The sequence below is a fragment of the Accipiter gentilis genome, chromosome 14, assembly GCF_929443795.1.
Source record: "Accipiter gentilis chromosome 14, bAccGen1.1, whole genome shotgun sequence".
Classification (NCBI taxonomy): Eukaryota; Metazoa; Chordata; class Aves; order Accipitriformes; family Accipitridae; genus Astur; species Astur gentilis.
This window is the reverse complement of record NC_064893.1, coordinates 16,110,799-16,138,490: the sequence shown is the minus strand read 5'-3', so window position 1 is coordinate 16,138,490 and position 27,692 is coordinate 16,110,799. Positions and strand designations below refer to the sequence as shown.

The 27,692-nt window shown below is 53.0% G+C and overlaps 2 protein-coding genes across 7 annotated transcripts in view; one reads left to right on the top strand and one right to left on the bottom strand.

Moving 5' to 3' along the window:
* The window catches only part of L3MBTL1 (L3MBTL histone methyl-lysine binding protein 1), a 30,874-nt gene extending 12,471 nt beyond the window's left edge, over positions 1–18,403 (top strand). For 4 of the 5 annotated variants that reach the window (XM_049816432.1, XM_049816431.1, XM_049816434.1 and 1 more), the window contains 16 exons: positions 526–613; positions 2,785–2,876; positions 3,514–3,618; positions 4,510–4,645; positions 5,167–5,267; positions 6,344–6,495; positions 7,482–7,558; positions 8,003–8,088; positions 8,657–8,767; positions 9,052–9,166; positions 9,416–9,515; positions 10,457–10,654; positions 10,981–11,027; positions 11,973–12,130; positions 12,789–12,851; positions 13,861–18,403. In XM_049816432.1, the coding sequence (XP_049672389.1) occupies positions 526–613; positions 2,785–2,876; positions 3,514–3,618; positions 4,510–4,645; positions 5,167–5,267; positions 6,344–6,495; positions 7,482–7,558; positions 8,003–8,088; positions 8,657–8,767; positions 9,052–9,166; positions 9,416–9,515; positions 10,457–10,654; positions 10,981–11,027; positions 11,973–12,130; positions 12,789–12,851; positions 13,861–13,995 (1,764 nt within the window). In that variant the 3' untranslated portion in view covers positions 13,996–18,403. The remainder of the gene's footprint in view (positions 1–525; positions 614–2,784; positions 2,877–3,513; positions 3,619–4,509; positions 4,646–5,166; positions 5,268–6,343; positions 6,496–7,481; positions 7,559–8,002; positions 8,089–8,656; positions 8,768–9,051; positions 9,167–9,415; positions 9,516–10,456; positions 10,655–10,980; positions 11,028–11,972; positions 12,131–12,788; positions 12,852–13,860) is intronic. The other variant, XM_049816430.1, reaches the window with a different exon arrangement.
* A 290-nt stretch (positions 18,404–18,693) lies between these two features.
* Positions 18,694–21,077, bottom strand: LOC126045446 (immunoglobulin superfamily member 1-like). Of its 2 annotated transcripts, XM_049816608.1 has the most exons (6): positions 21,025–21,077; positions 20,756–20,938; positions 20,630–20,665; positions 20,159–20,428; positions 19,627–19,911; positions 18,694–18,970 (listed from the first exon to the last, which is right to left on the bottom strand). In XM_049816608.1, the coding sequence occupies exons 2-6, from the start codon at positions 20,787–20,789 to the stop codon at positions 18,855–18,857; spliced, it is 741 nt and encodes a 246-aa protein (XP_049672565.1). In that variant the 5' UTR covers positions 20,790–20,938; positions 21,025–21,077; the 3' UTR covers positions 18,694–18,854. The 2 variants fall into 2 exon arrangements, with proteins under 2 accessions (XP_049672565.1, XP_049672564.1); XM_049816607.1 differs by having other exon boundaries at positions 20,756–21,043.
* Between the last annotated feature and the right edge of the window lie 6,615 nt (positions 21,078–27,692).

Sequence of the window (27,692 nt, the reverse complement as noted above, 5' to 3'; positions counted from 1 at the left end):
TGGGACACCCTTGTATGCACTGAGTGTGCGTGCAGTTCTCATTGGTGCTTTTCAGTGCTCTGTCGGCTATATGTCAAAAGGGTAACAGCCTGTAGGCTGTTAATACCAAAAAGACTTGAATGTGTGGAGCATTAGGGCTTCTAGACACTTGGCTGGCTGTTTGGCATGCTGAGCACCTTGGATTGGGCAGTGCTAGACATGTCCACATTGGGCTGTAGGTATCCAGCACTCTCAACTGCTCTCTTGAGTCTGGGCCACCAAAGTGTTGAGGTAAGAGAGTGTTTATCTGCATGATGTGTATCCTGGGGAAGGGAGAGTGACTGATGAGGCAAGGAAGGTCTGCTTGCCAGCCCTAACTGTAGCAGATCCGCTCCGGTTGTGATTGCTACCACTCAGCATGAAAATCCCCCTTGGGCTTCCGGCACAGTATGGCCCTTTGCACTGGTGTGAGGGTACAATACAGCATAAACCACTGTGCAGACCTCCAACACAATGGGTTTCTTTTTTGTCTGCTCTCATGTCTAGGAAGAAAAGCAGGAAGAGAGGAAAAACTCTGCAGGAGACTCTGTCATCAGCAATCCAGAGGCTGATGCATGGAATGGGAGCCAGCACGGTATGGAGGGCTAGGCGGGCGGTGGGGTGAGCGCTCTCGCCACGGCTGTGGAGTCCAGCTGTGGTACTGTGGGGCTGGGCCAGCATTTTGGTGCTCCAGCAGAGTCAAACACCCAGTGCAATGCAGTGGTACATGTTCCTGAAGGCTTGTAAGCTCCTCTGCTGGCTTGATCCCGCTCTCTCTGTCTCTTTCCATTTCTCTCCTTTCCTCTCTTTCTCTCCATGGGAAGGGTGCGCCCTTACAGATACGGCTGTGTCTTCTTCAGGCACTGGGCCATACTGTACAGTGCTTTCTGGTCCCTTCCCTTGGGAGCTGAATTTATTACTTGCTTGTGGATACCGTGTTTGCTCCAAGAGGCACTATCCTGAGCAGTAGTGTAACTCTGTGCCATGTCTGGCTTTGCCCCCACTTTGGATGGTCTTACAGGGAACTTCCCTCATGTTATCGGGAGCTCACAAGTTTGGGAGCTGCTCCTGTAGGTCTGGTGCCGCTGAAGCTGGGTGATTTGGGGTTGTCTCATCTTGTGTGGATCTATTCCTGGACCATATCAGAGGAGACCTCAAATGCAGAGCTGTCAACACAGCGGGAAAGGAGACAAGCTGAGGGATGCAGTGTTTGCTTGTTTGGTTTTTTCTCTGCAGTGTGATGGGGGTAAGGGGGAAGGAAAACTGGGGAAAATACTGAAAATAAACATTTATGGGAAACTTTTTGTCTTTGCATAGTGAAAGGTCATACTCAAAGTAATTTTAAAATTAAACTCCTCCAGTTTCATGCTCTTCTCCATAGCCAAATGTAGGAACAGTAGCAGGGGCCAGATGTCATTAACCCCTGATGTTATACTGAGTTAACCACTATTAAAAAAGATCTCATACTTGCTTGCCAGGTCCTTTTCTCTACAGTCTGAGCCCTGAGCATGTAACCTTCCCTGCTGCATACAAGTAAGCAGTGATGAGCCTTGTTATTTTAGCATTTTTCTCTTATTTTAGAAGTACATCAGCAAACAAAATATACACCTGGATGCTTCAGTGCAGCAGAGTCAGTGTATGCTCTATCTCCAGGTGCATTTGTCATTCTCCAGAAGTGCAGAGCTTGTACTTACAGATTCCCCAAACATGCCTGCCACTTTTTTCTATGCCCTAAAGAATCATAAAGGTGTTTGTCACTCTTAAGTATTAGCTCAGCATCTAGGTTAGTAACCTTGCTCACTGAAGCTTAGCCTTAATTTCTTCCGCAAGTTCCTATTTTTTCCATCTCCACTTCCACTAAGCCCAAGGGAGGAAGGTGTTGGTTTGTTTTTCCCTGCATTTCTGGCCTGTCCTACCAAAGGCTGTCTGCCATGGCTGGCCTGTAGCTGTGAATTACTCAGTGCTGGAATAGGCACAGCATTCCTGGAGTCCCTTCAGGCACTATGAAACAGGGAGAGAAAGTGGCTGGAAAGCAAGAGACTTGGCATGTGTCTCATGTGCCTTGGGTAAGGCCTTTGTGGCCTTCCCAGAGGGGTTGAAGGCATGAAGGATTACCTCCCTGCCTATGAAGAGACGATGTTGTCTTCTTTTCCTGAATACCATAAGGATAAATGCATCTCTAGGGTATCAGGGTGGTCCTGGTGTGCCAAAGGGGGCTCAGGTGATTGTCTCAGAGCAAGGATAGCAGAGCTGGTGCCTCTGGAGTGGTGGCGGGAGGTGAGCTCGCTGCTGGTTTGACTGGCCGGGAGCCCCTTGCAGCTGCAAGTGATTCCCAGACCTCTGGATGGATCCTGCTGGCTGTCCCAAATCCATCAATGCTATGGCCATTTCGGATGTACTAGCTGGAGGAGGACTGGTTGCAGAGGTGTCCTGATGCTTTGCACCGGATGGCTTGTCCCTCAGGCTCCTTTGGTGCCTTACTAGAACATTGTACAGTGACAGAGGACATTTGGGTCATGGGGACCTCTGTGAGAGGGGGCCCCTTAGCTCTCTCCCTCCTTGGACAGCCAGCCAGGTTTGCTGGTGAAGGGGCTCTGGTAGGATGGTGCTGAGCTTTGCAGGGATGCAGGCCTGTGCGTGAGAACGGGATGTGGCCCCAGTTGGAGCCATGTGCTTGCCTGCCCTCTGCACTGCCCCGAGACAGGGATGGAGGCTGGAGCAGACCCTCAGCAGCGCCTCTTGTGTGTGCGTTTGTGCTGCGCTCAGGTGCCAGTGAGGAGAAGAAAGAAGGCTGGTCTTGGGCGTCCTACTTGGAGGAGCAGAAAGCTGTCGCTGCCCCTTTAGATCTCTTCCAGGATGTGAGTTGGGATTTTCCTGTCTTTTTCCTTCTTTCATCTTCTCTTTCCTTTCCCTTTTTTTTCCCACCCCTCCTCCTTCTCTCTTCCTTGCTTCCCTATTTTATGGGACTCTGAGCGATAAGTAAGCTCCCATCTTCACCTGGAGGTGACCAGTCAGCCTCCAGTTTTGATTTGCCCCAAGTCCCACTCCCCAGCAGGGTGCTGTCCCCCATCCCAAGCACCCCACATTTGCCTAGGACACCTCTGTAGCTCTGGCAGGGTGACGGAGCCTTTCCAGCCCTTCCTCAAAGCCAGGTATGGGCTCTTCTGAGGCCACGTTGATGCGCTGCACCCCTGCTCCCAGGTGTCTGATTGCCAGGGTGCAAAAGGAGCCAGGCCTGTGCCCCACTCTCCCCGGCTGCAGCTGTTAGCCTAGGGACACCCTGCCCTGCCAGTAGCAAGAGATGCAAACCCACAAGGAGGTGGAAGAATGTGTTTTTGTATGGGAAAAGAATTAAAATTTGGATGATAACATAACCTGTGGCCCACAATCTCCTGGTCCCAGCAGCTCCTGTTGCCTGATGGTGGCTCCTTGGGATGGTTCTAGACCCAACTACCTGTGTCGTTTTTTACATTGTAGTTTAATTTTTGTTTCCAGTACCAAGTAGCTTCCCAGCACAAGAACGGCTTTAAAGTGGGGATGAAGCTGGAGGGGATTGATCCACAGCACCCATCTATGTACTTTATCCTGACAGTGGCTGAGGTAAGGTGCCTCCGGTTCCCATGTTCTGTGGTTCCTCCTCACACCTGTGCAGCGGGAGGCTCTGTGGGAGGGGAGGTGCTGCCAGCTGGGCTGTGGAGGAGACTGGCTTTGGGCCCTTGCCTGCATGCTGCTCCATGACATGAGGTGGCACTCCAGCACCTTGGTCAAGCAAATGAGGAGTTACCTTCCAGTTTGGAGGGGCAGGAAACAGTGCTGTAGAGCAGCTGTCATGCCCCAGCCTAGTTGGTCTCTTTATCACCCTGGCACAGCAGGGCCATGGGGGGAGAGACTCTGGTGATGGCAACAGCTTATCTTACTGCTGGTGCTCCTCAGACAGGTCTGAGCCCTTGAGATGGAGGGTGTGGAGGCATTGCATTGCTCGTCCTTGTGTCCGTGGAGGCCCTCTGTCTGTGGGGCTTTCTGCTCAGCCATGTGGCAGCCAAACCAGCCTTGGCTCACAGTGCTCCCCAGGCCGGCAGAGAGATCAGCCATACAACAGTGGCTGCTGTTCTTGCTGCTGGAGAGATTTTACCAAAGCAGTATGGCGTTTAGCCAAAATCCCTGCATCAGCATCTCCCCCAGGTGCAGAAAAGGGAATCCTTGCTCTTGCTGGATCCATCAAGGTGCCCCACTGTGGCATCTCATACACCAGCCTGAACCTTCCTTATCAGGGCTGGCTTGTGGTAGCCTTGCATTTACCCTGTTCTGTGATGGACACCTTCTGGGACTGGCATGTGCCTCCCTATTTGAGCATTGGCCTATGATTGACTCTTGGCTTCCCTAAGTGGTATGCTGAGATTATGTGTGGGAGGGGAGGTGTGTGCAATGCTCAGCCAGGGACAGCAGGAGGTTTCCATGGTCCTTTCCTTTTCCTGCCCTCCTTGCTGATAGGTGTGTGGTTACCGGATGCGCCTCCACTTTGATGGCTACTCTGAGTGCCATGATTTCTGGCTGAATGCTGACTCCCCCGACATCCACCCTGCTGGCTGGTTTGAGGAGACGGGGCACAAACTCCAGCCCCCGAAAGGTAAGGAGTTAGCAAGCCTCAGTTCATGGGCCCTGTTGAAAGAGGGGGACAAGTAGTGGGCTCCCAAATGTAGAGCTGGAGATGGGGACAGGGTGGCTCCTTGGGGCCCAGGAAGGGAAGCTGCTGTGCTGGGCGTGTTCTACAGGACAACATTTCAGCCACCCATCACGCTAAAGATCTCTCCTCACTCCCTTTTGGGGCAAAGCCATGACACCCTGGATGTCCCAGTGCCAGGCTAGAGCCAGCAGCTGTGTCCCAGGGCAGGTGGGACTGATGCTTTCTGGGGAGGAGTTGAGCTCTGGATTTCCACTCCGCTGCCAACATTTCCTAGCACTCCTTCAAAATCGGCCATTGGGCCTAAGCCACGGGCTTTGGGTTTCCCAGGGCTGCCGTAGACCCCGTCTGCCCACAGCAGGACATGCCTGGCAGGGTGACGGCTGGTTGGGGATGGCCGGTCTCGGCCTCACGACCTCCTCCTGGCTGCTCTTGGTGAATTGGGTGCTCTCATTTGTCTTCCTGAGGGGTTGTAGGTTATAAGGAAGAAGAATTCAGCTGGACAAACTACCTGAAGATAACAAAGGCTCAAGCAGCTCCTAAGCACCTCTTCATGGTCCGAAACACTGTGAGTAGCAGCTTCTCCTTCTGCCGGAGCCCGCAGGTTCAGGTGTGGCTTCTTCCCCTCCAGCTGAGCAGACTGCCTCTGCCAGTGCTGGGCTTTTCTCTGTCCAACCCACGCTTCTCAAGCCTACAGTGCAGATGGCCAGGAGATTCTACTGCTGGCATTGCTTAATGAGATGTGGCATGCTTTGCTGCTGAGGATCTGTAGCTTGGACACTAGTTTGGTGTGCCCAAAATTGGCATTGGTCTGATTCACTGTTTCATCCAGGTCGGTCTCGTGGACAGTTAAATCTGTTGGAAAAGTACTGGTGAGGAGAAATAACTGCTACTCTCAACAATTGTTTTGCCAAAAATCCTCAGTTAATGTTTGATAACTATAATTCTTTTGCCTCTGTTTTGTGTGTTCATTGTTTCTGTCTCTACCTTTATTTTTCATATGGCAGCTTGGGTAAGGAAAGTGAGAATATAGCGGAGTGCAAAATGCTGATGGTTTCTTTGTCAGCTACAGAGGAAACTCAACCTACTGGTAAATCAGCCTCTTCAAGTTATTTATTGTGTCTAAACCCTCCTGTTCATTGCTGCGACAATCCCACTAGCATGGGACACAGCATTTTGCACAGATTTTGGGTCCAAGACATAAAGGCAAGGTAGGATGAAGGGTCCCATCCTAGCTCCTCCTGCCAAGCCAGGGTATTGCTGCTGCCAAGCCATGGTCACTGCTAACACTGCAGAAGTGTGACCGCAAACAAGTGTCCTGTGACAAAATATGAATCAGTCTTAAGTTTGAGGCTATTTTTCTCTTGGAGGTTACTACTTATAGAAGTGCCTGAGGGTCTGAAGATTTCTTTTCCTCTTTCTTTGTGTGGCCAAGCCGAGTTACTTACCCTCTGCCTCTTTTCTTGCATGCAGAGCAAGGCACTGCCCTTCTGGGAGCCCAAGTGATCCTGGGCCTGCCTGGAGGCCAGGGAGGGTCTGGTTTTGGGAGCGTTTGGGCAGGTGCCTCCTTGCAGCAGGCAAGGGAAGTGGTGAGGAGGGCACTGGGATTGCGGTTCTGAAAGAAACCTGTACCTCTTCTTCCAGCACGAGGCTTCCCCAGGCTTCGAGGTGGGCATGAAGCTTGAAGCTGTGGACCGAATGAACCCTTCCCTGATCTGTGTTGCCACAGTGACTGACGTGGTGGACAATCGCTTTTTGGTGCACTTTGACAACTGGGATGATACTTATGACTACTGGTAAGTGCACAGAGGCTCCTGGGGTGCCAATGCTGGGGAGACACCCTGCCACTGCTTCAGCAAGAGTGACGGGCTGCTCGGGAAAATGTGGGACAATCCCAGCATGCTGCTGCAGACAGGCCACCAGTGGTCCAGTGAGGCAGAGGGTCACCCCCTGTGCTGGGGGACAAGCCTTTACTGGTTCCACATAACTGCCCGGGACATTGCCATGGCCCTGTAATTAATGTGGGGCAAAGACAGATGTGATTGCATGTTGTGGGCTTGCCCTGAAATCCACCTGGAAGATGGGGCCACCTGCAATGCAGAGACTGAAGGCCTGGTCTTAAAAGGAGCCCCTGCATCTTTAGGCAGGGGATTGTGGCTGGGGTGGGGAGGTGTCCTAGTTGAGGCTGGTTAAAGCCAATTAAAATGGCCAGTTAGTGCAGTCAGGATTCTGAGAGCAACTGGTTCCTTTGTGGCTGGAGCCCTCTGACCTTCTCTTACTTCTTGCCCTGAGGAGCTGTGGGGCTGCAGCAGTTTCTGTCCCCACCTACTCCTCACTCTCTGGTGCTGCGCAGCTACCTGCTCTGTCCCAGGGCAGACCTGTGAAGCAGCAGCACCTGAGTGTGCTGTGAACTACTTGGAGCCATGACCAGGACATGAGCTCCCCCCCAATTGCTCAGGTCTCACTGCTCCGAGCTCTGAAAGGCATGGCCTGTCTCCCCACTTGCAGCAAAGGGTTGCTGTTCCCTGGGCAGCTCTGTGTCAGGGCTTGCATCTGGGGTGTGTTCATGTTGGGCCCTTGCCTTGCCAGGACCGGTGGTTCCCTGGGTCATTCAGGGACAAGGGTGCTGTAGAAGACATCAGCTTCTGTGGGGGCTTTTGCTGATGGTGCAGGCCTCGGGGTGCCACCAAGTGGTCTGCCCTGGGCCCCTGCAGCCCACGCTGTCTCACAGTGATGAGCCGGGTATATCAGCCTTATGTAAGAGTTTGGGTGTGTTTTCTAGGTGTGACCCCAGCAGTCCATACATCCACCCAGTTGGATGGTGTCAGGAGCATGGCAAACCCCTCACACCTCCTCAAGGTGAGTCAGTGGCCTGGGAATGCAGCCTTTGCTGGCACATTCCCTTGGGGACAGGCTTCCCAGGGTGGCATGGGGAGTCTGGGGGCGCAAACCCCATGGCCCTTGCTTGTCTCAGATGAGGCAGTTTCCTTCAGCAGGGCCACAGCCAGGGAGGTGGCATGGTCCTGCCAAGGCTCCTGTACATGTGTTCAGGTGCAGCATGGCAGTTGTGTTGGGCCAAGTGGAGACACAAGGACATCCAAGCTGTCTGTGCAGGCCCAGATGTTTCTGCTTCCTTGTACCCTGGATTTCATGGTCCATGAGAAAATAGTAGTACTTCTTGATGTCTCTCAGGTTCCTGTGTGCCTGACAGACTTGGTTGGTCTTTCGAGGCAGTAAGACATTCTGCAGTATTTGCCGTCTTCCTGCAGGTGTATCTCACCTTCTGCATCTTCCCCCTTCTAGATTATCCTGACCCTGACAACTTTACCTGGGAAAAGTACTTAAAGGAAACTGGAGCATCTGCTGTCCCAGCTTGGGCCTTTAAAGTGGTGAGTGCCACATCATCTGCTCCACTGTGCCTGGGCAGGAATTTAGGTTTTGTCCATTGACAGGTCTTTGCTTTTATGAAAAGTCAAGTGATGTTCAGTATGCTCCTGCCACAGGCCTGGGGTTTGGATCTACACTCAAGGTTCAGAAGTCAGGGCTATCCTGCACAAATATTTCAAAACTGGGAAAAATGGAAAGTATGACCATCCCCTTTGGCTAGACAGGATCTGGATGGTGGGAAATCATTTAGGCTTGCTTTATAGTTTCACTGCAGCAACAGCAGCTGTGACCAGCCAAGTGTGGCTGCAATATAGATCACAAAAATGTGTCTCTTGGAGACCTTCTTCCCTTGGGCACAGCTTTCCCATCTTGTTGAAACACATCTTAGATCCAGGAGGCCTGTCTCCACTCTCTGCTGTTGTCACTGTGAGCTGGGATGGCTCTTACCCGGACAGGCCAGGGCTGGGAGCTGGGCTTGAGGAACACACACTGCTGGGAAAGCTGCCATGGGGAGTGGGAGCCCGAAGAAAGGCTCTGCTCCCCACTGACCTGGATTCTTCCTGGCCTCAGCGCCCACCCCACAGCTTCCTGGTCAACATGAAGCTGGAGGCAGTAGACAGGAGGACTCCTTCCTTCATCCGAGTGGCCAGTGTGGAGGATGTGGAAGACCATAGGATAAAGGTGGGTGCTGGAGTCTCAGTGCTGAACCTGTGACTAGGCACTGTGGTGGCTTGCTCCTGTCCTTCCCAACTCACTGCCAGTTGCAGTGGCAAAGTGTGTGGAGGTCTGTGGAAGCACACTGTGTGGAGGTTGGCAGGTCCCAGTGCCTGGCTCCAGGAGTGGAGGAGAGCCTTGTGCTGCAGTTCAGCTCTACCCTGCTGCTTTCTCTCAGCTTGGAGGGCTCCAGAGCTCCTCAGAGAGGTGCCCTGAGGTTTGAAGGGTGACCTCTCTACTTGTCTCCCCAGATCCATTTTGATGGCTGGAGTCATGTCTATGACTTCTGGATTGATGCGGATCATCCGGACATCCACCCCATAGGCTGGTGCTCAAAAACTGGACACCCACTGCAGCCCCCTCTCAGTAAGTCATGCGCCTGGGTCAGTCCCTCATACCAGGGCCCAAGCGTGCCAGATCCCCACTGTCACCACCTGCTTGTGGGCAGAAATAGGAAGGCAGGTGCTGGCCAAGGATGGGCAGAGAGGAAGGGCTTTTCTGTAGAGTTATCAGTTGGAAAAGTCCTCCTGATTTGGCACAGGCAGGGAGCCCAGAGCCCTGGCTCTGCCTGGGGCTGCAGCCATGATAGTCTCTCTCCTGTTTCTCCTGGTCTAGGGCCAAAGGAACCAGCCTCCTCTGCCCATGGGGGCTGCCCAACCCTGGGCTGCAAGAGCATTCCTCACACCAAGAGCTCCAAGTACAGCTTTCACCACAGGTGAGCTCGACAGCATGGCTCAGAGGGGCACAGCTTCACTGCTGGCTCGTGCCAGCCCTTCCTCCGCGCCTCTGCACCTGCCACCCCCACCAGCAACCAGCCCTTCCCTGCACCCACCCCACGTCAGGCTCTGCCCCCGGCTTAGGGGCAGCCCTTGCTCTCTCCAGGCCAGGCCCCAAGACAGCCTGGAGTCTATGGCTAGTGTAACTCCTGTGAGCTCCTACTCTGCAGGGGTCCTGTGGCACCCAGAGCCCCTGGGGGTGCCTTATGTGCCTGGTTATGCAGGGGACAGTGCCTCTAAGATGCTGTTCACTGATGCCAGCTTCAAGGATGATGTTCCTCCTGCCCCCATGGATGCCTTTCACTGTGAGGTTGTAAGCTGGGAAGTCCTGAGAAGGAACAGTGCATCTCCCCCAGCTCAGTCAGTTGCTTGCGTGACCTTTTCCAGGGGAAGCCAGGCATGGTGTAGTGCTGACCCCAGCACGGCAGGCTTGCACCAAGAGGAGCGATATGGTGGAGCATCCATGAGGATGGGGAAGGCAGATCTGGCTCCCAGGGGTTTCTCTACTGGCCACACTCATGACACTTGCTTCCTTTTCACTCTGAGGCTAGTCTGGATGCCTGTGGGGGCAAGGAAGGGAAGATGGACACTCTGTGAACCCCAATGACCTGCTTGATCAGCACTGTGGTGACTTGCACAGGGTCACTGTGATGGCAGCGGAGAAGGTGGGACGGGTGTTTGTACCTGGAGGGACTGGGTGTGCCCTGCCCATGTACCCAGCGCCTTCGCTTGGGGAATCTGTTCAGCACGTCTGTACTCTGCTTTCCGTGGCTAAGGCTATGGCTTCCTGTGCTTGGAGGTGGAGGTGTGGCCTTGCTGGCTCGCCTCCCCCATGCTGCTCAGAGCCAGGTCCAACGCTTGCCTCCCCTCTGTTCTCTAGGAAGTGCCCCACACCGGGTTGTGACGGGTCAGGACACGTGACGGGGAGATTTACGGCTCATTACTGCCTCTCAGGGTGCCCACTGGCAGAGAAGAACCAGGGCAGGCTTAAGGCAGACTTGTCCGACACTGAGGCCTCAACTCGCAAGAGGAACCTGATTGGCTTCCCTCAGCGAAAGAAATCTCGGCACCACGGGAGGTAGGGGCAAGCCCGGTGAGCCCCATGCAGCAGTGCAGGGCCCCTGTACCACGACTGCCATCCCTGGGAGGGATGGCCAAGCTGGAGAGGCTCCTTGACCGCGGGGGAGCACAGTTGCTGGCAGCTGGCGTTTGTCCTTCCAGCTCTGTTGGGCACCTTTCTTGGTTTTTCTTCCCACATTTTGTGTCTTTTGCTCTCAACCCTTTGGGTCAGGGTCCAAGAGGTAATCCTTGCTCCCACTGCCAAGGCATTGCTCTGTGTGGTGTGGAGGAGGGCCCTCGGGCCAGTCCCAACCCAGTTGGAAATCGGTCTTCCTGTCTCTTTAGAGGGCGACCTCCAAAGTACCGGAAGATCCAGCAGGAAGACTTCCAGAGTAAGTGCCATCCTCTGCCGCAGTGTCATCACAGGGGCAAGGCTTGAGGAGCTGGGGTGGTAGTTGTTGGAGGCAGGTCTGCCTTGACTCACTTGCTCAGACCTCACACAGGTCAGCACCAGTGAGGAGCTTGTGGTCAACTGCCAAAGTTGGCCATCTGACAAGGAACGTCCCTGCCTCTTACCAGAGCTCTGCTAGGTCCCTCATCATGTCTCTTCCTTTACATCTGTGAATCTTTGAGTGCTTTAGGGCAGGGAATTGGGATCCTCCCTCTATGGCAGTGCATTTTCCCCAGCGCTTTGTCCTCTTCAGGCAGGGATGCTGTGCCTTCATCCTGCGGCTGCCGTACCCAAAATATCAATGTGGTTGTGAAGTGCCAAATTATTGCTGCAGCACAGAAACCGATGCTAAGCAGTTTGCTTAGCATTTAGTTCTGACTGACATAGGACAATGACTGACATTTATTCCAGCCAGTATCCCATTTTACCATAGGCTGTCCCGCTGCCTACCCCAGCACTGGGGATGAATGAAGAGGATGTCTTCTTGGGAGCTATCCTTGACTCCTTGGAGCAGAGGGCAAGGGAAAAGCTTTGTTAAAAACATTAAATGAACTGAATGATATGGGCTGGCATTCTGGTGTGAGATTTGACATGGAAATCTAGTTTAGTATGGAAAATAAACGATTGAAGGTGGTGAGAACAAGGCAAAGCCAAGCTTGTCTCTAAACTTCTTCCCTCACCATCCCCAATCCCACCAAACAACACTTGGATGCACGGATATCCTATTAATTCAAGGGACAACCACTAGCTCTTGACCCATGAGACCATCTGCTGCCAGCCCTGGGCCCTCCCCTAAATGGGGCCTTCCCCAAGGCTTGTAGGATAGGATGGGATGGGATGTTCTCATCCTTCTACCTTGTATCACATCTTGCATTTTTATTGCCAGCTATTTCTTCAGACAATATGCACCAATCGCTCTTCATGTCTGCCCTGTCTGCCCACCCCGACCGCTCCCTGTCGCTCTGCTGGGAGCAGCACTGCAAACTCCTGCCCGGTGTGGCTGGCATCACAGCAACTACAGTGGCCAAGTGGACCATTGATGAGGTAAGATGGTTTTGAAGACTGCATGCTGGCTTCTAACCCGTTGGCATGGCTGGCAGCACTCTACCTGACTGTGCAGCACCATGGTACATGCACAAGGTGGTGCGTGGAGGTGCTTCAGCGGCCCCTTCCCTACGTTAGTGAGAAGATGGTCTGCTGGACACGCTTGGGTGGTACTGCATGGACAGCTGCCAGACATGAGCCCTGATGGCAGCTTCTGGGAAGCACATGCAGAACTACCAGGTTCTCTCTTGGCTTGAATGTCACACCAGCCCAGGGCAAGGGAAGGCAAACAGCAGTCTCTTCATTTAGCATGTTACAGTTTTCTTAAGAAATCAGTTTCATCTTTGCCAGGTTAAAAAATTAAACCATAGACTCTGCAGATAAGAAGTCACTTCCCTGTTTCTCTGAAAAAGAAATCTTTACCTCAGATTCTTCATCATCACCTTCCTTCACTTTCTTGGGCATCTATGATGGGCCCTCTGAAGGCCTGGGTAGCTGGAACTCTGGCATCAGTCCCAGCAGCCAGCTGTGCCCTAACAGCCACATGTTACCTTACAGGGTGCAAAATGCCTCTGTGGAAGTGAGGATGTGGGCTCATGGGAGGTCTCCAGCCATAAACATTGCTTCTGTCTTGACATTTTTCTCAATTTATTCCAAGGTCTTTAGCTTTGTTCAGACTCTGACGGGTTGCGAGGATCAAGCCAAGCTCTTCAAGGATGAGGTGAGAAGGGCTGGAGGATGAGCGCAGGTGGCCAAGGATAGCTGTTTGCCAACAGTCTAGGGAGGAATTGGCCAGTGGCCTTCCTGCAGCACATTGCTGCTGAATGCTGAGAGCATGTCCAGCAGCTGGCAGCGATCCCACCCTGCAGCCCTGGGGGCAGCAACCCCACTGCATTTGAGTGTGCAGCTGTCTGCCTGTGCAGATACAGTCACAGGAGGGGAGATCCTGACCCCCAAGGAGCTGTGCTGCCCTGTTGTCCTGGTATGGCTGAGGTATGGACTCTGGGGAGGGTAGGATGGGGGAGCAGGAGGAGGATGGTACTGCAGCCTTAATAGCACCATCACCTCTTGAGGGAAGCTGCTTACTCTTCACCCATTCATCCTTCCCTGCCTGCATCCTCTTACCAGCACCGCAGTTTGGTGGCATTGCTGTCTGTCAGGCAGGTTCATCATTTTTAGACCCCTCTGTGGACAGACACACAGAGGGGCTGCTTTTGGGCATGTACGGTACACCCAGGGCAGGCTGATGCTGGGCACACTGGGTACAACAAGTGTCTCAGCCTATTAGTAAATAGCCTGTGTGCTTTAAGGGTGCTCAGGCACGCAAAGCTGAGCTGGAGGCAGCCTCCACGTGTGCGGGAACCTGGAGCAGGAAATGGAGGGGTGTTTGCCCAGAGCAGGTTGCCTGCTGGTTTTGTGCTGTGCTTGTTACACTCTGGTGGAGAAGCCTAGGCTGGCTGCAGTTTGAGCTCCTGGGGCGGTCCCTGGAAGGGCCTCTCCCCCTCTCTGCCTGGTTCCTGGTCACACGAGCTCGCAGCTCTGGCTTAGCTGGGGCAGCGTGGGAGTGCTATGGGTGGCCCCTGCCCTACTCCCTGGGATCATCATCTGTGGCACCTGGCTGAGGATGAGTGCAATTGTGCACGTCCCCAGGTCATGCCTGTGCTGGCTGTCCCTAGGAAGTCACAGCCTGGGTTTCCGGTGAGTGCCTTTGTCCCTGCTCTCCTCTCCAGATGATTGACGGTGAGGCATTCCTCTTGCTGACGCAGTCTGACATCGTCAAGATTATGAGTGTCAAGCTTGGCCCGGCACTCAAGATCTACAATGCCATCCTCATGTTCAAGAATGCTGATGACACCTTAAAGTGACTTTTCTTGGCCCAACTGGGACACTCCCTCAGTACCGGTGCTGCCAAACTGTCTGGTCAGGACAGAGATTCCCCCTGACTGAGTGCAGCTTGTCATGTCCTGCTCATGTCCTCTCGGATGCCGCATCTCCACTCTCCCAGCAGTCCATCTCCCATCCTCTCCCCTCCACTCCACACTGCCCTTCTCCAGCACTGGATACAGGCTTGACCCCAAGCCTCAGGGGTGGCTGCAGGGACAGAGAGTGGACATGGGACTAGCCTGTTGTAGCGTTAACAGCTGCCCCCCGTGTCCTGCTGTGACTGCACTGATTCGGGGCGGGGGGGGGGGGTGTTGAGGGACAGAGGAGCAGTGCGGAGGGTGTAGCAGCTGGGGGCTGACACCACTACTGAAGTCATGCAGATAAGGGAAGGGACTGACTGTGTATGTGCTTGCACCCGTTTAAAGGCTGGTCTTGGCTTTGCTCAGCAGCTGAGTTTGCGGTTTTTTTGTTTGTGTTTTTTTTCTTCAATGTGTTCCTCTGGAGCGGCTTGTGCTAACATTGTTTCCAAGGGATGTTCTCAAGGAGCTTCTGCTCACTTTGCCTTTTCTCTGAATTCTTTTGACTTTCCCTTTTAAGGCCAGATGACAATTTTGCTTTGCCCCTTCACTGCACTGGGAACCAGTGGCCCACCTCTTGCCCCTTCCAGGGAGCAATGTGTCCTGGTTGCTGCTCTGCCCACAACCAGTATCTGTGCTTTATTCCTCTTTACTGTAATGCGGCAGCCCCAATGCCCCACAGGGCCAGGGCTGGGTGGGTATAGAACAAGCTCCATTTCCTCTTGTGCTTCAGGCTGTCTTGGCCAGCATGTCTCTGGGAGAAAGGATGCTTGGTTAACTTGTGTCCCTTGAAGCAATTAAAAAAATCCTCTGCAAAGAGGAGTTGGGCCCTCTTTGGCCCATGTATTAGGAACAAGGCTCTTTCTAGAATGGAGACAGCTGCCAAGGACAAGAAGCATCCATTCTTCCGTAGGCAGATCCATGGTTCGCTTCTGAAGGTGTTCCTGAGTTGGGTGACTTGATCCTGCTGAGCCACCTTCTCCCCCTTTTTTGCCCTTGTGAGGCCCCCAGGTTTTGCTGTCTGAAGAGCAAGATCTGCTGTCCCTGGATTCCTTACCTGCAGAGCTAAAAGAAATTCACCAGAAATTCACTTTTTTTTTTTTCTGTCCTTTTAGTAACATAGCACCTTTTCAGTAAAGATGCAGACATATGGGGAATGGCCATGTAATGCTGTCCCTTGTAATGGAAGAGGCCAAGTAGGCTAGGACTCCAGAGCCAGGAAAGCCAACATGCCTGGGGGGTTCTGGCAAAGTCCCAGGCAGCTCCTGATAGTCCCTGTGTCTCCTGGCATCACCCAGGCTGCTCTCACCATGGTCTGTCATCCTGTGCACGCCTGCTGCGGGTGCTGTTGGAGCAGCGGTGTGGCCATGCAGTGCTGGAGGGCGGCCCCCTGCCCCGAGGGCTCTCCATAGTCTGCAGTGATGTGAGCCAGGTCCCACATCCACTTTCTTTCCCATTCCCAAGAATGATGTATCAGTAGCAAAACAATTTTTCCCCCTTTCCTGGTGCCCAAAGACAGGCATGAAGGGTTCTTAGCAAGTGCACCAGCAATGTGTCTTGGAGCAGCACTGCCTTGGGAGCCGCTGTCACACCTGGGTCAATCTGTTCTAGGCTTCCCATGGAAATGTAGCATTTTTTGACTTCGTTATTGAATATTTGGGATCACATTTGACCTGCTTTTGAAACATCTGCTGCTTGCTCTTCACACAGGACTTGCAACTAGTCTGTGTATTTTTGTCAATGCTTGGGTTTGATTTAGTCAGCTCTTCCTCTCCTTTCCTATTTTTCTTCCATCTCTTCAAGCACTGCAGTGTGGCCAGCTGTGGAGAGGGAGAGAGTGGGAAGGAACAGCTGTGTTCCTGGGTCCCACAGTCACCCCCCAGGTTGCCCTTGATCTGCAGTAAATGGTCCTGAAGTTGGTCTCTTCAGCTGATGGGGAGTCTCCTTCTGGGCCACTGTGTGCTGGGGGAGCAGATGAGCCCTGTGATCTTCAGCTGGGCAAACAGTGCTGAGACCTCTCCAGGTGTGATCTGGAATGGAAAGGCTCCCTTGCACAGGACATGGTTATTGAACTTATAAGGAAGCATCTCATGAAAACATCCTATTCTCATCTGCTCCATTCTCTCATGCTGGGTCATTCCTCTTGTTGGGGAAGGGACTAAGCACTGTCACTGGGTGCTGGAAGAGGAGTTGCTACCCAGGTGTCAGATCTGAAACGAGCATGAAGGATGGGGAGCCTTGTCTCTCACAGGGCTGCCCTGGAGAGCAGAGGTGGTGGTAAGCTCAGAAGACCCCTGCTGAAGGGGAAGGGGAGCCATGATCCAAGCCATGGCTGGCCCCCAAGACTGGGTACAAGCAGCCTCTTGCAATCAGCTCTTGCTCTGCTGTTGGGTGCAATCAAGCTGTGCTCTGCTTGGGCAGCAGCAAAACAGGCAGAAGTGCATGCTCCAGACTGTGCCAGTCATGGGCATCAGCAGGAAACTGTGCCCATGGGGCACTGCCTTACCTGGGCTCTTATGCCCTCCCTCTAAGAGAGCAGATGCAAACTGGACAGGACTGCTAAGGTGCTCACCCTTGGCTGTGGGGTCTGGCTGCACAGCTGGACCCCAAGTCTCTGCTGGGTCTGAGCTCTGCGCAGGGAACAGCTCTCCGGAAAACCGGCCCCACTTGGAAGGGTGATGCAAGATGTGAGGGTCCCTGTTGGACACACTTGCCTGCTGTCTTGAGCATCAGTTCCTCAGCCTCTTGGGCTGACTCAGCCATTTGGGTACAAAGCTTCTGGATTCATCTGGGTGAGAGTTACAGGGTTTGGAGGTGGTCAAGGGCTATTTACTGTTAAAACTTAGAACCTTCTTGTTTCCTTTAAAACCAAACTAAACCCAAAGCATTGTGTGTGTATGTGTGGATGGGTGTTTGTGGCGGTACCATGATGCCATTTCCCCTACTGTTGGTGTGTCACTGTTTTAATGCGGTGGTCTCTGTGGCTGTGGAGGTGGCAGGCTATGGTCCCAGGGTCTCGGGCGATGTGTCCTCCATGAGCGGAAGTTATCTCTGGTCCCAGCAGGGAAGCCAGGAGAAGGAAGGTCTGCTGTACCCCTGGCCTTGGCAGGTCCTCCATCTCCACAGAGCATTGACTGGGAGTCCCCCCCTCAGGGAGCATCAAGGGCAGCTGTGACCAAGGCAGAAGCACCAAAGTTTTTCATCCTTCCCCTGTTGCCTGACCAAACTCCCCACAGGGATGTCCACTGCCATGTCACTAAGAAGCTGGAGAGGACAATGGGGCTGAGTGGCCCACGGGTTCTTCTCAGGTGTTTCTGAAAGATGTCACTGCAGCCAAAATTTGTAAGTCAATGAAGAATTTTTCAAGTCAAATGTTTTTTTGAGTGGAGGACTCCAAGCCTGTGCTCCTGTCATTCCTGCCCCTGCTGCAGATGGTGTTGGCAGGGCTTAGCTGGAGCCATGGGAGATGTCCTACCACTTACTTCAGCCTTGGGCACGGGGTGTCTTCTGGGGCGGCTGGTCCGCAGGTGACTCCAGGTGCATGGGAGCAGTTGGAGCCTCTCAGGAAGGTGTTTCTCCCTCCTCATGGAAACAGGCAGCATTGTGACAGTGCAAGGCCAAGGTCTCCATTTCTGTGAGAGCAGTCAGCCTGAAGCTCAGTGAGGAGGGCAGCCATGCCTGCCTCTGCCTTCCTCCAGTGATTTCCATGTCGATCACAAGCACTTTTAGAAAAGAAAGAAACCCTCCAAATTGTCTAGGAGGTTTGAAGGCTTAGGGCGGCTGCTGCCTACAGATGCAAACCTGGGGACATGAGTGCAATGAGGAGCATTGGAGAAAAGGAGGGAGCTGTGAGAGGGATGTGACTTGGCTGCTTCCGCTCCTTTGTTCCTCACTCCATAACCTCCAGGAGGGGACCCGTCAGTGCAGAGGAGGGGGAAAGACCTGAGGGCTGCAACGTAGCTCCTTTTCTCCAATCCACCCCTTCCCTCTGGGGCCTGAGGCTCACTCCTCCTTGGAGGGAGGAAAGGGGGGTGTATTTTGGAAGGAGCGTGATTATGATAACAAAAGCTTTTTTGCACTTTCATTCATTTTGCACTTGTTTTCAATTTTTTTTTCCATGTTTTTGATATTCGCACCTCCTCTTTGTGTTTTCATAACAAAAATACTTTTGTTGTAGCCAGTGAAGCTATTTTGGAACTTTGTGTCCTGAGTATACAGAGGTTTAAAGGTTCTATATATATAAATTTACATCTGTATAAAAGTAAATTTATATATAGAGATCATGGTGTGATGTGTTCCGTCAGTGTTTTAAAATAATAAACGAATGTGAGCAATGGAAGTCTGTGCAGCTGGACACTGGTTATTTAGCCCTGCTGCCTGCCCTGGGGAAAGGTGCTTGTCCCTGCTGGGGACAGAAGGACACAGACCTACAGACATGGCAGGGGGTGGTGGGCTGGCTCCCTGGGCCCTACCCCAGCCCAGAGTCATACCATGCCGTGCCATGGGTGTCATCCCAGCCATGCAGACCCCAAAGCCCACCCGAACCCTGCCCGTCCCGCAGAGTGACTCCCAGAGGCAGGTGGATGGGGAGGGAGAGTTTATTTATCCCGCTGTGAGGTGCTGGAGGGGAATCCCAGTGTTCCCTTACTGGTCCCAGTCACAGGGAGCTCTGTGTGTGGGGAGCATGCTGGCTCCTCCAGCTCCAGCAGCTGGGGCAGCACAGCCATCTGTCCCACTGAGGCAGAGGGGAGCTGTGCCCCGTCCTAGCAGGGCCTCAGCCTGCACTGGTGGCTATGCACAGCCTCAGCCATGATCAGCCCCAGCAGGACCAGGACACCAGCCCCCAGGGCCAGGCGCACCACATTGCTCCAGGTGTAATCTGCAGGGGACAGGAAGGGAACAGTCACTGGGGGACCCTGGGAGGAGCCCCGCTGGGAGCTCCTAGACAAATGGAGTCCCGTGGGGGCAACATGGGGTACACATGGGGCTCCCAGGGCAAACACACGTGGACAAGGGGGCACGCTGGGGAGCTCCTGGGCTAAAGAGGGATAAAGGGAAGCTCATAGGGAGCAAAGGGAGCCCCAAGGACTCCTGTTGGCTCTACCTCCCACATCCCTGCCCCGTGGGGCACCCTCTACCCACAGTCTCTGACATGTCACCCCACCCAGTGGCACCAAAGGTGCGGAGGACAGGAACATGGAGCTGGCCCTCACTTGCCGCTGCCAGCCAGACGGTGCCACTGGGCTGCAACGGGATGTACAACTGTCCCTGGGGCTGGTAGGTGCAGGCACAGGTGTCCCCTGACCCTTGCCCCCCAACTGGTAGCATAGCAAGCCTGTGTCTGTAGGTCATCTGTAGGGTCTCTGAGGAGTTGGCAAGGCTCAAACACGTCTGAAGGAAGCTGTAAGCCTCTGCTTGAACTGCTATTACAGCTCCTTTCTTCTCCAACATCCTCTTTTCTAGTTCCCCCAGGATGTGACAGACGCCAGCCAGGGAGGAAGAGAAGAGCAGGATGTGGCTGGGGGGATGTCTCACCTCTCACTACCAAATCCAGGGTCTTGCTGACAGCAGACCATTCGAATGAAGCACCCTTGGTGAAACACTGGCAGCTGTAGCGGCCCCCATTGCCTTTATGCACATGGGAGAGGTTGAAATCATCTTGTTCGTTTGAGAGTAAGCTGAGGGTTTTAATCTGGCCCTCCAGGTACAGAAAACAGCCAGCACTGGAGTGTGCGATGGTGCAACGGAAAGTCACGTAAGATCCTGCAACCACCTCATGCCCAGGCAGGACAGAGAGGACAGGTTTGGGGAGACGGAACTCTGTGGGGAGAGGAGAGGGCATGAGAAGGTGTGTAGGGCTTTGATGTGGTGGCGGGAGCCACCAGGATCTCCATGACCCCACCACCTGGCTCAGGCAGAGGTGAAGATGGTCCTCACCTCTCCAAGCCAGGGAAGAGGGGAAAACCCCTGCCCATCATGTGGACGGGGAAGCCAAGTGGCTACGTGCATCCTGGTCTGCCCATATGGCATCTGACCCCACGCAAAGGGGTAACAGCACATCCCTCACCTTGCACCATGACATCCACGGTTTCACTGCGAGCCAGCACAGTGTCTCCATTCACGTAATGGCAGCTGTAGGGACCTGTGTCCTCGTGCGTGGCATTAGAGATGGAGAACTCGGCCCTGCTGCCACGGAGCTCCAGGCTACGGAGCTGGTGGCCCTTCTTGTACAGCACGAAATTCCCATTGTCACCCTGGCAACTGCAGCAGATGGTGGTGGAGCCTCCGGGTGGGATCACCCCAGGTGGCTTCAGGAAGATGGAGATTGTGGGGGCACCTGCACAGGGAGAGAGATGCTGCCAGACAGACAGGGAGTTCCTAGCGCCTGGCTGCCCTGCAGTGAGCCTGGAGCTGGCTCTAGGCCCCATCTCCACACAAAGGTGAGTTTTGTTCTGTGGGGCTGGGGAAGAGACCTGGGAGATGGGTTCAGGACCAAAGATGTGTCCAAACTCCCCACCTACCTCCTCATGATACTCACTTGATGTAGCCTTGCTGTGTGCCACCAGCCAAGCACCTGCAAGAGAAACAGCCATGTAACATCTCTGTGGAGTCTCCGGATGCCTCATGTCACCCTCAGGAAGCCCACACAGCCTCTGGCACTCACCAAAGGCTAGCATGTGGGTCACGAGCAGCATCATGTCCCTCTTGGCTCCCTCTGTCCTCAACTCAAGCAGGGCTTCTTCAGAGGAAGGCTTTGGCCGGAGGTACTGAGCAGCTGGGTGGCTTCTTGTGGGTCCTGATAGGCCTTTGTTGCCACAAGCCACCTTCTGTCCCACAGCTTGCGTTTCTGCAGACACAGTTGCAGGGTTGGGATGGTTGAACTGGAACCTGAATGTCCCAGTCACCTGCCCAGGGCTGGGTACCCGTGACGACCTGGTCTTAGGATCCTGCAGACCTTAGAAGAGAAGCTATCATGGCTTTTTGTTTCTCTTTCTTAGCTCTGGTCACTTGATGGGGAAACAGCTTCCTCTCAGCCCTTGCGAAACAGGGTAATGTTTTGCAGCTGGGGCGGGGAGAAGAGACAGTGCAGGACTCTTTTTGAATCTCACTGAGAAAGCTCCAACAACAAGTGGTGTCATAAAATAGCTGTTTTAATAAGACAGAATAAAAAGGGGACTATAGATAGCAAGTAAATCTTACATCCATTCAGAGGCAGGGCACCCCACTGTTCTGCATCATCGATGGACCCTGCATAGATTTTCCCATGGCATGCTGTGCAAATCCCACTTGTGAAGATGTGCCCAGCATCTGAAGGGGCATAAGATTTACTTGTGATCTATATTCCTTTTTTTTATTCTATGCCATTAAAACAGATATTTTATTGCTCTATTTGTTGTCAGGCCTTTCTCACCACGGTCCAGGAAAACCTCTGCACCATGGCATGTCCCCTCATCATGCCCAGAAACCCTGCATGGTTTCCCCCTGCTGCAGTGCAGACCAGGTAGTGGAGGGGGAAAGGACACTGGGCCCAGCCATAGGCTATGTCCAGACTGTGCTCTTCCCCATGGCTGCCAGCCAGGTTTGGTGGCTCCACAGAGTGGAATAGGAGGGAAGTAACTTGGCTTCCCTTTTGGTCTCTTCAGGGGCTGCTTCATCCCAGCTGGTCTATAGTGGTTTTTTTTGAGGAGGGACAGCAATATCTCCTACCTGTAGGTCTGGATCCATCCCACAGGGTTGGCCCCATTGCTCATCCATCCAGACCTCCCCAGTCCTACACTGGAGCAATGGCAAGGTCCTTACTCCAAATAACTGCTCACTTCCACCACACCTGGAGCCTGGCCTCCAGCCTTCTCAGCTGCCATCTAGTCTGGGTTGGCCAGTGGTGTAGACAGAGCTCCCTTTGGTGATAACAAAGGGTTAATTAAACAGGGGAAGTTGCTTGCACCTTTGGGTGATGTGGGAGCAAGGAGAGCAGGTAAAGGATGGGTTGTGGGACTGGAGCTGTGTAGGATAGGTGGCAGCTTGTCCAGGGATGCCACACTGCTGAAGGCTGCAGCATCTGCAGCTCCCTGCCCTCCTGCAAGCTGCAGAGAGGTATGTCCTGCCCTCTGCCAGCTGTGCACAGTCTCTGCCACAATCGGCCCCAGCAGGAACAAAAGTGCAGGGCTCAGGGCTAGGCAGATGGTGTTCATATGGCTGTCATCTAGGGGGAAAAGGCAAAGCAGCCACTGGACCTCTCCAGGGCTCTTGGCTGCCCCATGTGGTCCCCCCTAGATCCTCTACCCTTTTCTTTCTTCCCCCTTCAGCCCTTTTGGTCTGCCTTGGAGATATCACAGGGTAGGAGAAGTTTTGCAGCATGGTGTCCTATGGGCTTCTCCTTTTCTGGGCACCTCTTCTGGCCCCATCTCCTGTCTAACCCTCCTTTGCCTCCCCCAGGCTCAACCAATTCTTGGCACCTCCTTGGACAGCCTCCCTTCAGGCCCATTCATCTGAACAACCTCCAACTGTCCACACTGGCCTGAGGGACACCAAACTGCTCTGGCCTCACCAGTGCCCAGTAAAGAACAACTCCCTCGCTCACCCTGCTGGCTATGCCCTGGCTAATGCAGTCCAGGACAGAGTTGGTGGCGATACCGCAGGGCCTATACATGTGCATGTTGGGACTCCTGGGCCCTCCTCTGCAGAGCCTTTTCTCTCATCCCCTAGCTAGAGACCTACCTCTGGGTGCAAGTCCAGGGCATGGGACCAGCAAAAGAGCTTTGCCCTCTGTCAGTGGTGTTAGGGTTTGCTGCATCCAGCAGCCTGAGACAAAGCTGCCACAGCTCCACGCCCCCAGGTCCAACCGGCTGTTGAGTCAATGGCTGATTTCCAGTAGGCAGATGTGCAGGCATGCCTATACAACATGTGCATGCACACATATATATGTGGCCAGCCACACAGCTCAATACAGGCACACAGAGCACTCACACAAACAGCACCAACAGCCTCATCCTGCTCCCCTCTCTGGCTGATCAGGATGTACCCCTTATTGTACACCTTGAGGCAAATTTGAGCTTAAATATAAAAAGGTTAATGAACAACACATTGGGCAGAGTCCTACCATCATAAGCGGTTCTACAAGGAGTCTGAAAAGATGCGGCACGAGCCAATTCCTTATATACACTTGCACCAGCACCGAAGCACCAATCCTGTGAGTGTGGGTTCATCCCTGAGCTCCAGCTCTACTGGCCAAAGGTGGACCTTCAGTGGTTGCATTGCATGATGGTTACATGACAAGGCTGCTGCACTTCTTACCATTATCAGCAAGGGAAATTTCACTCCCTGACAGGAGTCAATGTCCCTGGCTTTCCCATTCCCAGGCAGTTTAACCCTTACTGCAGTTGGACATCCTGACCTTCCGTGCCAGATCATTCCTTGGTCACAAATTACCATTGCTGAGCAGTTACACCTTCACCTGCCATAGTTCGTCCATGGTCTGTGCACCTGCAGATAAGTTTTTATCACATAATATAACAACTGCCAGTTCTAGGGGCCATTGGACTCCAGTGGGACAGCTGGCTGTATCCTTCTGGTGCAGCAGCAACAGGCACGTGGCCCACTGTCCATGTGGCTGGCTGGTGGGTCCTGGCACTGCTGGAATGCCCCATCTCCTCCCTGTAGAGGAGGAACGCCACGTCCCAGCACTGGCACATGTAGCAGATGCTCATGGCTGTCCTCAGTCCCACCACAGCTCTGAGGCTCAGGGGGATGAAGAGCTTGGGAGAGTGTGATCTGCATGGAGAGGGAGTGAAGCCATGAAGCACTGACCTGCACACCACTGCGGTCAGGAGTAAGGTGGCAGAAGGAAGAAGGTGAGGAGGCTTCCCTGAAGAGTTGTCCCACTGCATCCCCTGAAGTTTTTCCTACACTCATCCCAAGGCAGCATGTCTGTTCTGGTTTAACCCAAGCCAGCAACTAAGCATCATGCAGCCACTCACTCGCTCCCCCCACCCAGTGGGATGGGAGAGAGAATCAGAAGGAAAAAGGTAAAACTCGTGGGTTGAGATAAGAACAGTTTAATAGAACAGAAAGGAAGAAACTAATAATGATAATAATAAAATTACAATAATAATAAAAGGATTGGAATATACAAAACAGGTGATGCACAATGCAATTACTCACCACTCGCCAACCGATGCCCAGTTAGTTCCCAAGCAGCCATCCCCCCCAGTTTATATACTGGGCATGATGTCACATGGTAGGGAATATCCCTTTGGCCAGTTTGGGTCAGCTGTGCTGGCTGTGGCCCTTCCCAACTTTCCCAGGACTGTGTCCAGACAGCTTTTGAGTATCTCTAAGGATGGAGATCCCACCACTTCCCTGGGTAACCTGTGCCAGAGCTTAGTCACCCTCACAGTGAAAAAATGTTTCCTGACGTTCAAAGGATACCTCCTGTGTTTCAGTATGTGCCCATTGCCTCTTTTCCTGTCACTGGACACCACTGAAAAGAGGCTCCATCCCCTTCGCACCCTCTCTTTGGGTATTTAAATACATTATTGAGATCCCCTCCAAGCCTTCTCTTCTCCAGGCTTAACTGTCTCAGCTCTCTTAGCTTTTCCTGATATGTGAGGTGCTCCAGTCCCTTCACCAACTTTGTGGTCCTTTGTCAGACTGGCTACAGTATGTCCATGCCCCTCTCATAGTGGGGAGTCCAGAACTGGACACAGCACCAGTGCTGAGTAGAGGGGAAGGATCACCTCCCTTGACCTGCTGGCAATACTGCCTAATGCAGCCGAGGCTACCATTCACCTTTTTTTCAGCAAGGGCATATTCCTGGCTCACAGTCAACTTGGTGTTCACCAGAACCCCCAGGGCCTATTCTGCCCAACTGCTTTCCAGCCAGGTGGTCCCCAGCATATATTGCTGCATGTGGTTGTTCCTCCCCAGGTACAAGACATATCACTTGTCCTTGTTTTAACTTCACAAGGTTACTATCAGCCCATTTCTCTGTGGTAGCAAAGTCTTTCTAGATGACAGCCTGACCCTCTGGCATATCATCCACTCCTTCCAGTGTGGTGTCCTTTGCAAACTTGCTGAGGGCATACTCCTTCTTATCATCCAAATTATTAATGAAAATGTTAAACAGGACTGGATCCAGTATTGACCCCTGGAGCACTCCACTAGTTACTGGCCTCCAGCTAGACATTGTGCTGTGGATCACCACCCTCTGGGCCCAGCCACTCAGCCGATTTTCAATCCACCCCATTGTCTGTTCACCTATCTGTACCTCAACAGATTCTCTTGGAGTATTTTATGGGAGACAGTGTCAATGGCCTTACTGAAGTCCAGGTAGACAACACCCACTGCTATCTCCCTCATCTACCAGGCCAGTAATTTTGTTGTAGAAGTCTATTAAGTTGGTTAAGCATGACTTCCCCTTGGAGAAGCCATGCTGATTTCTCTTGATGATTTTGTCATCATTCATGTGCCTGGAAATGGTTTCCAGGATTAGCTACTCCATCACCTTCCAAGGCATCAAGGTGAGGCTGACTGGCCCATAGGTCCCTGGGTCCTCCTTCTTGCCCTTCTAGAAGATGGGGGTGACCTTTCCAGTCTTTGGGCACTTCTCCTGGTCACCATGATCAATCACATATTATCGAGAGTGGCCTCACAATGACATCAGCCAGTTACTTTAGCACTCACTGGTACGTATGTCCCACCATGGCCTATGGACTTATGTATGTCTAGTTTGCTTAAGTATTCCCTGATCCGATACTTTTCCACCAAGGGTATATTTTCCTTGCTGGAGACTTCTCTCCTGGTCTCTGGGATTCCTGAAGACTTGCTAGTAAGACTGAGGCAAAGGAGGCATTCAGTACCTCAGCTTTTTCCATGTCCTGTGTAAGCAGGCCCCCCCGTCTTATTGAGCAATGGGCCCACATTTTCCCTTGTCTGCCTTTTGTCTCCCATCTGCTTATAGAAGCTCTTCTTGCTGCCTTTGACATCCCTGGACAGATTCAATTCTGTATGGGCTTTAGCTTTCCTAATCTTGTCTCTGGGTGCTCAGACAATGTTTCTGTTTTCCTTGCAGGTTATCTGTCCTTGCTTCAACCCTCTTAACACTGCCTTTTCTGTGTTTCAGTTTTGCCAGCAGGTCCTTGTTCATCCATGCAGGCCTCCTGGCATTTTTGCCTGACTTCATAGTCGCTGGGTTGCAGATCTCTTGTGCTTGGACTAGGTGATCCTTGAATCTTGGCCAGCTTTCTTGGACCTCCCCTTCCCTACAGGGCCTTATCCTGTGGGACTTTTCCAAGGAGATCTTTGAAGAGGCCAAAGTCTGCTCTCCTGAAGTCAAGGGTTGTGAGCTTCCTTTTCACTCTCCTCCCTGCCCTCAACTCCACCATCTCATGGTCACTGCAGCCAAGGCTTCCTTTGACCTTCACCCCCCCAACTAGCCTCTCCTTGTTGGTGAAGATGAGATCCAGCAGAACACCTCTCCTTTTTGGCTCTTCTATCACTTGGAGGAGGACTTTATCATCAGTGCACTTCAGGAACCTCCTGGATTGCTTACGTCCTGTGTTGTTTTCCCTCCAGCAAGTATTGGGGTGGCTGAAGTTCCCCATGAGCACCAGGGCCTGCAACTTGAAGCTGCTCCTATCCATCTATAGAGGGCATGATCCACTTGTTCTTCCTGGTTAGGTCAGACACCAACTCTAATATCAACTTTACCTGTCCTCTCTTTAATCCTAACTCATGAGCTCTCAGTTGGCTCCTCATCCATCCCCAGGGAGAGCTCCATGCACTCCAGATGCTCTCACATAAAGGGAAACTCCCATTCCTCAATTTTCTAGTACGTCCTTCCTGAAAAGTCTATATTCCTTCATTGCAATACTCTAGTCATGGGAGCCATCCGACCATGTCTCCACTATCCTGCAAGGGCACACAGATCTCCAGCTCCTCATGTTCATCCCCCATACTGTGTGCATTAATGTACAGGCACTTTAAAGAGGCACCCCAGCATGTTGAGTTCCTGAAGAGGGTGGGGGGGATTTCTCCATCGTGGTGCCTTATAGGCACTTTCTTGCCTACAAGCAAGTGCTGGCGTGACCCTCGCTTAAGCCCAATTTGTAGATTTCATGATCCGATCACATCCCCTCCCGCTCTGTGCTCAGTGATCCTGTCTGTCACTTCCTCACAGGACTGCTGGTTGCTCTCTCCCTCCCCCATCATTCTCAGTTTAAAGACCTCCTGATAAGGTCAGTCATCATGTTGACAAAACCAGCTTTGCCCTGCTTAGTGAGGTGGATCCCATCTCGCCCCAGCAGATGCTGATCGGCAAATGGGGTCCCATGGTCACAGAACCCCAAACCCTGTCACCAACAGTTCTGCAGCCAATGACTGGCTTGTCCTATTAGAGCACTGCTCTTCGCAACCCTTCCCCTCACCAGACGGGCTGAGAAGAACATCACCTGGGCCCTTATGCCCTTCACTACTGCCCCCCAGTAGTCAAGTTCTTTTTCTTGTCCTCCTCCTCCACTTGCTCCTCCTCCTTTTCCACGGTCCCTGCGGTCCCGCCCTTCTTGCCCCAGTGGCCCCAGACCCCGCCATCCGACCCTCTGGGC

Coding starts and splice junctions, on each gene's coding strand:
- LOC126045446 (XM_049816608.1), bottom strand. CDS start 20,789: ATGATGCTGCTCGTGACCCACATGCTAGCCTTTG. Junction 20,429..20,629: donor ACACAGCAAGGCTACATCAA/GTGAGTATCATG, acceptor CTCCCTGTGCAG/GTGCCCCCACAATCTCCATC. Junction 19,912..20,158: donor CGTGGATGTCATGGTGCAAG/GTGAGGGATGTG, acceptor CTCTCCCCACAG/AGTTCCGTCTCCCCAAACCT.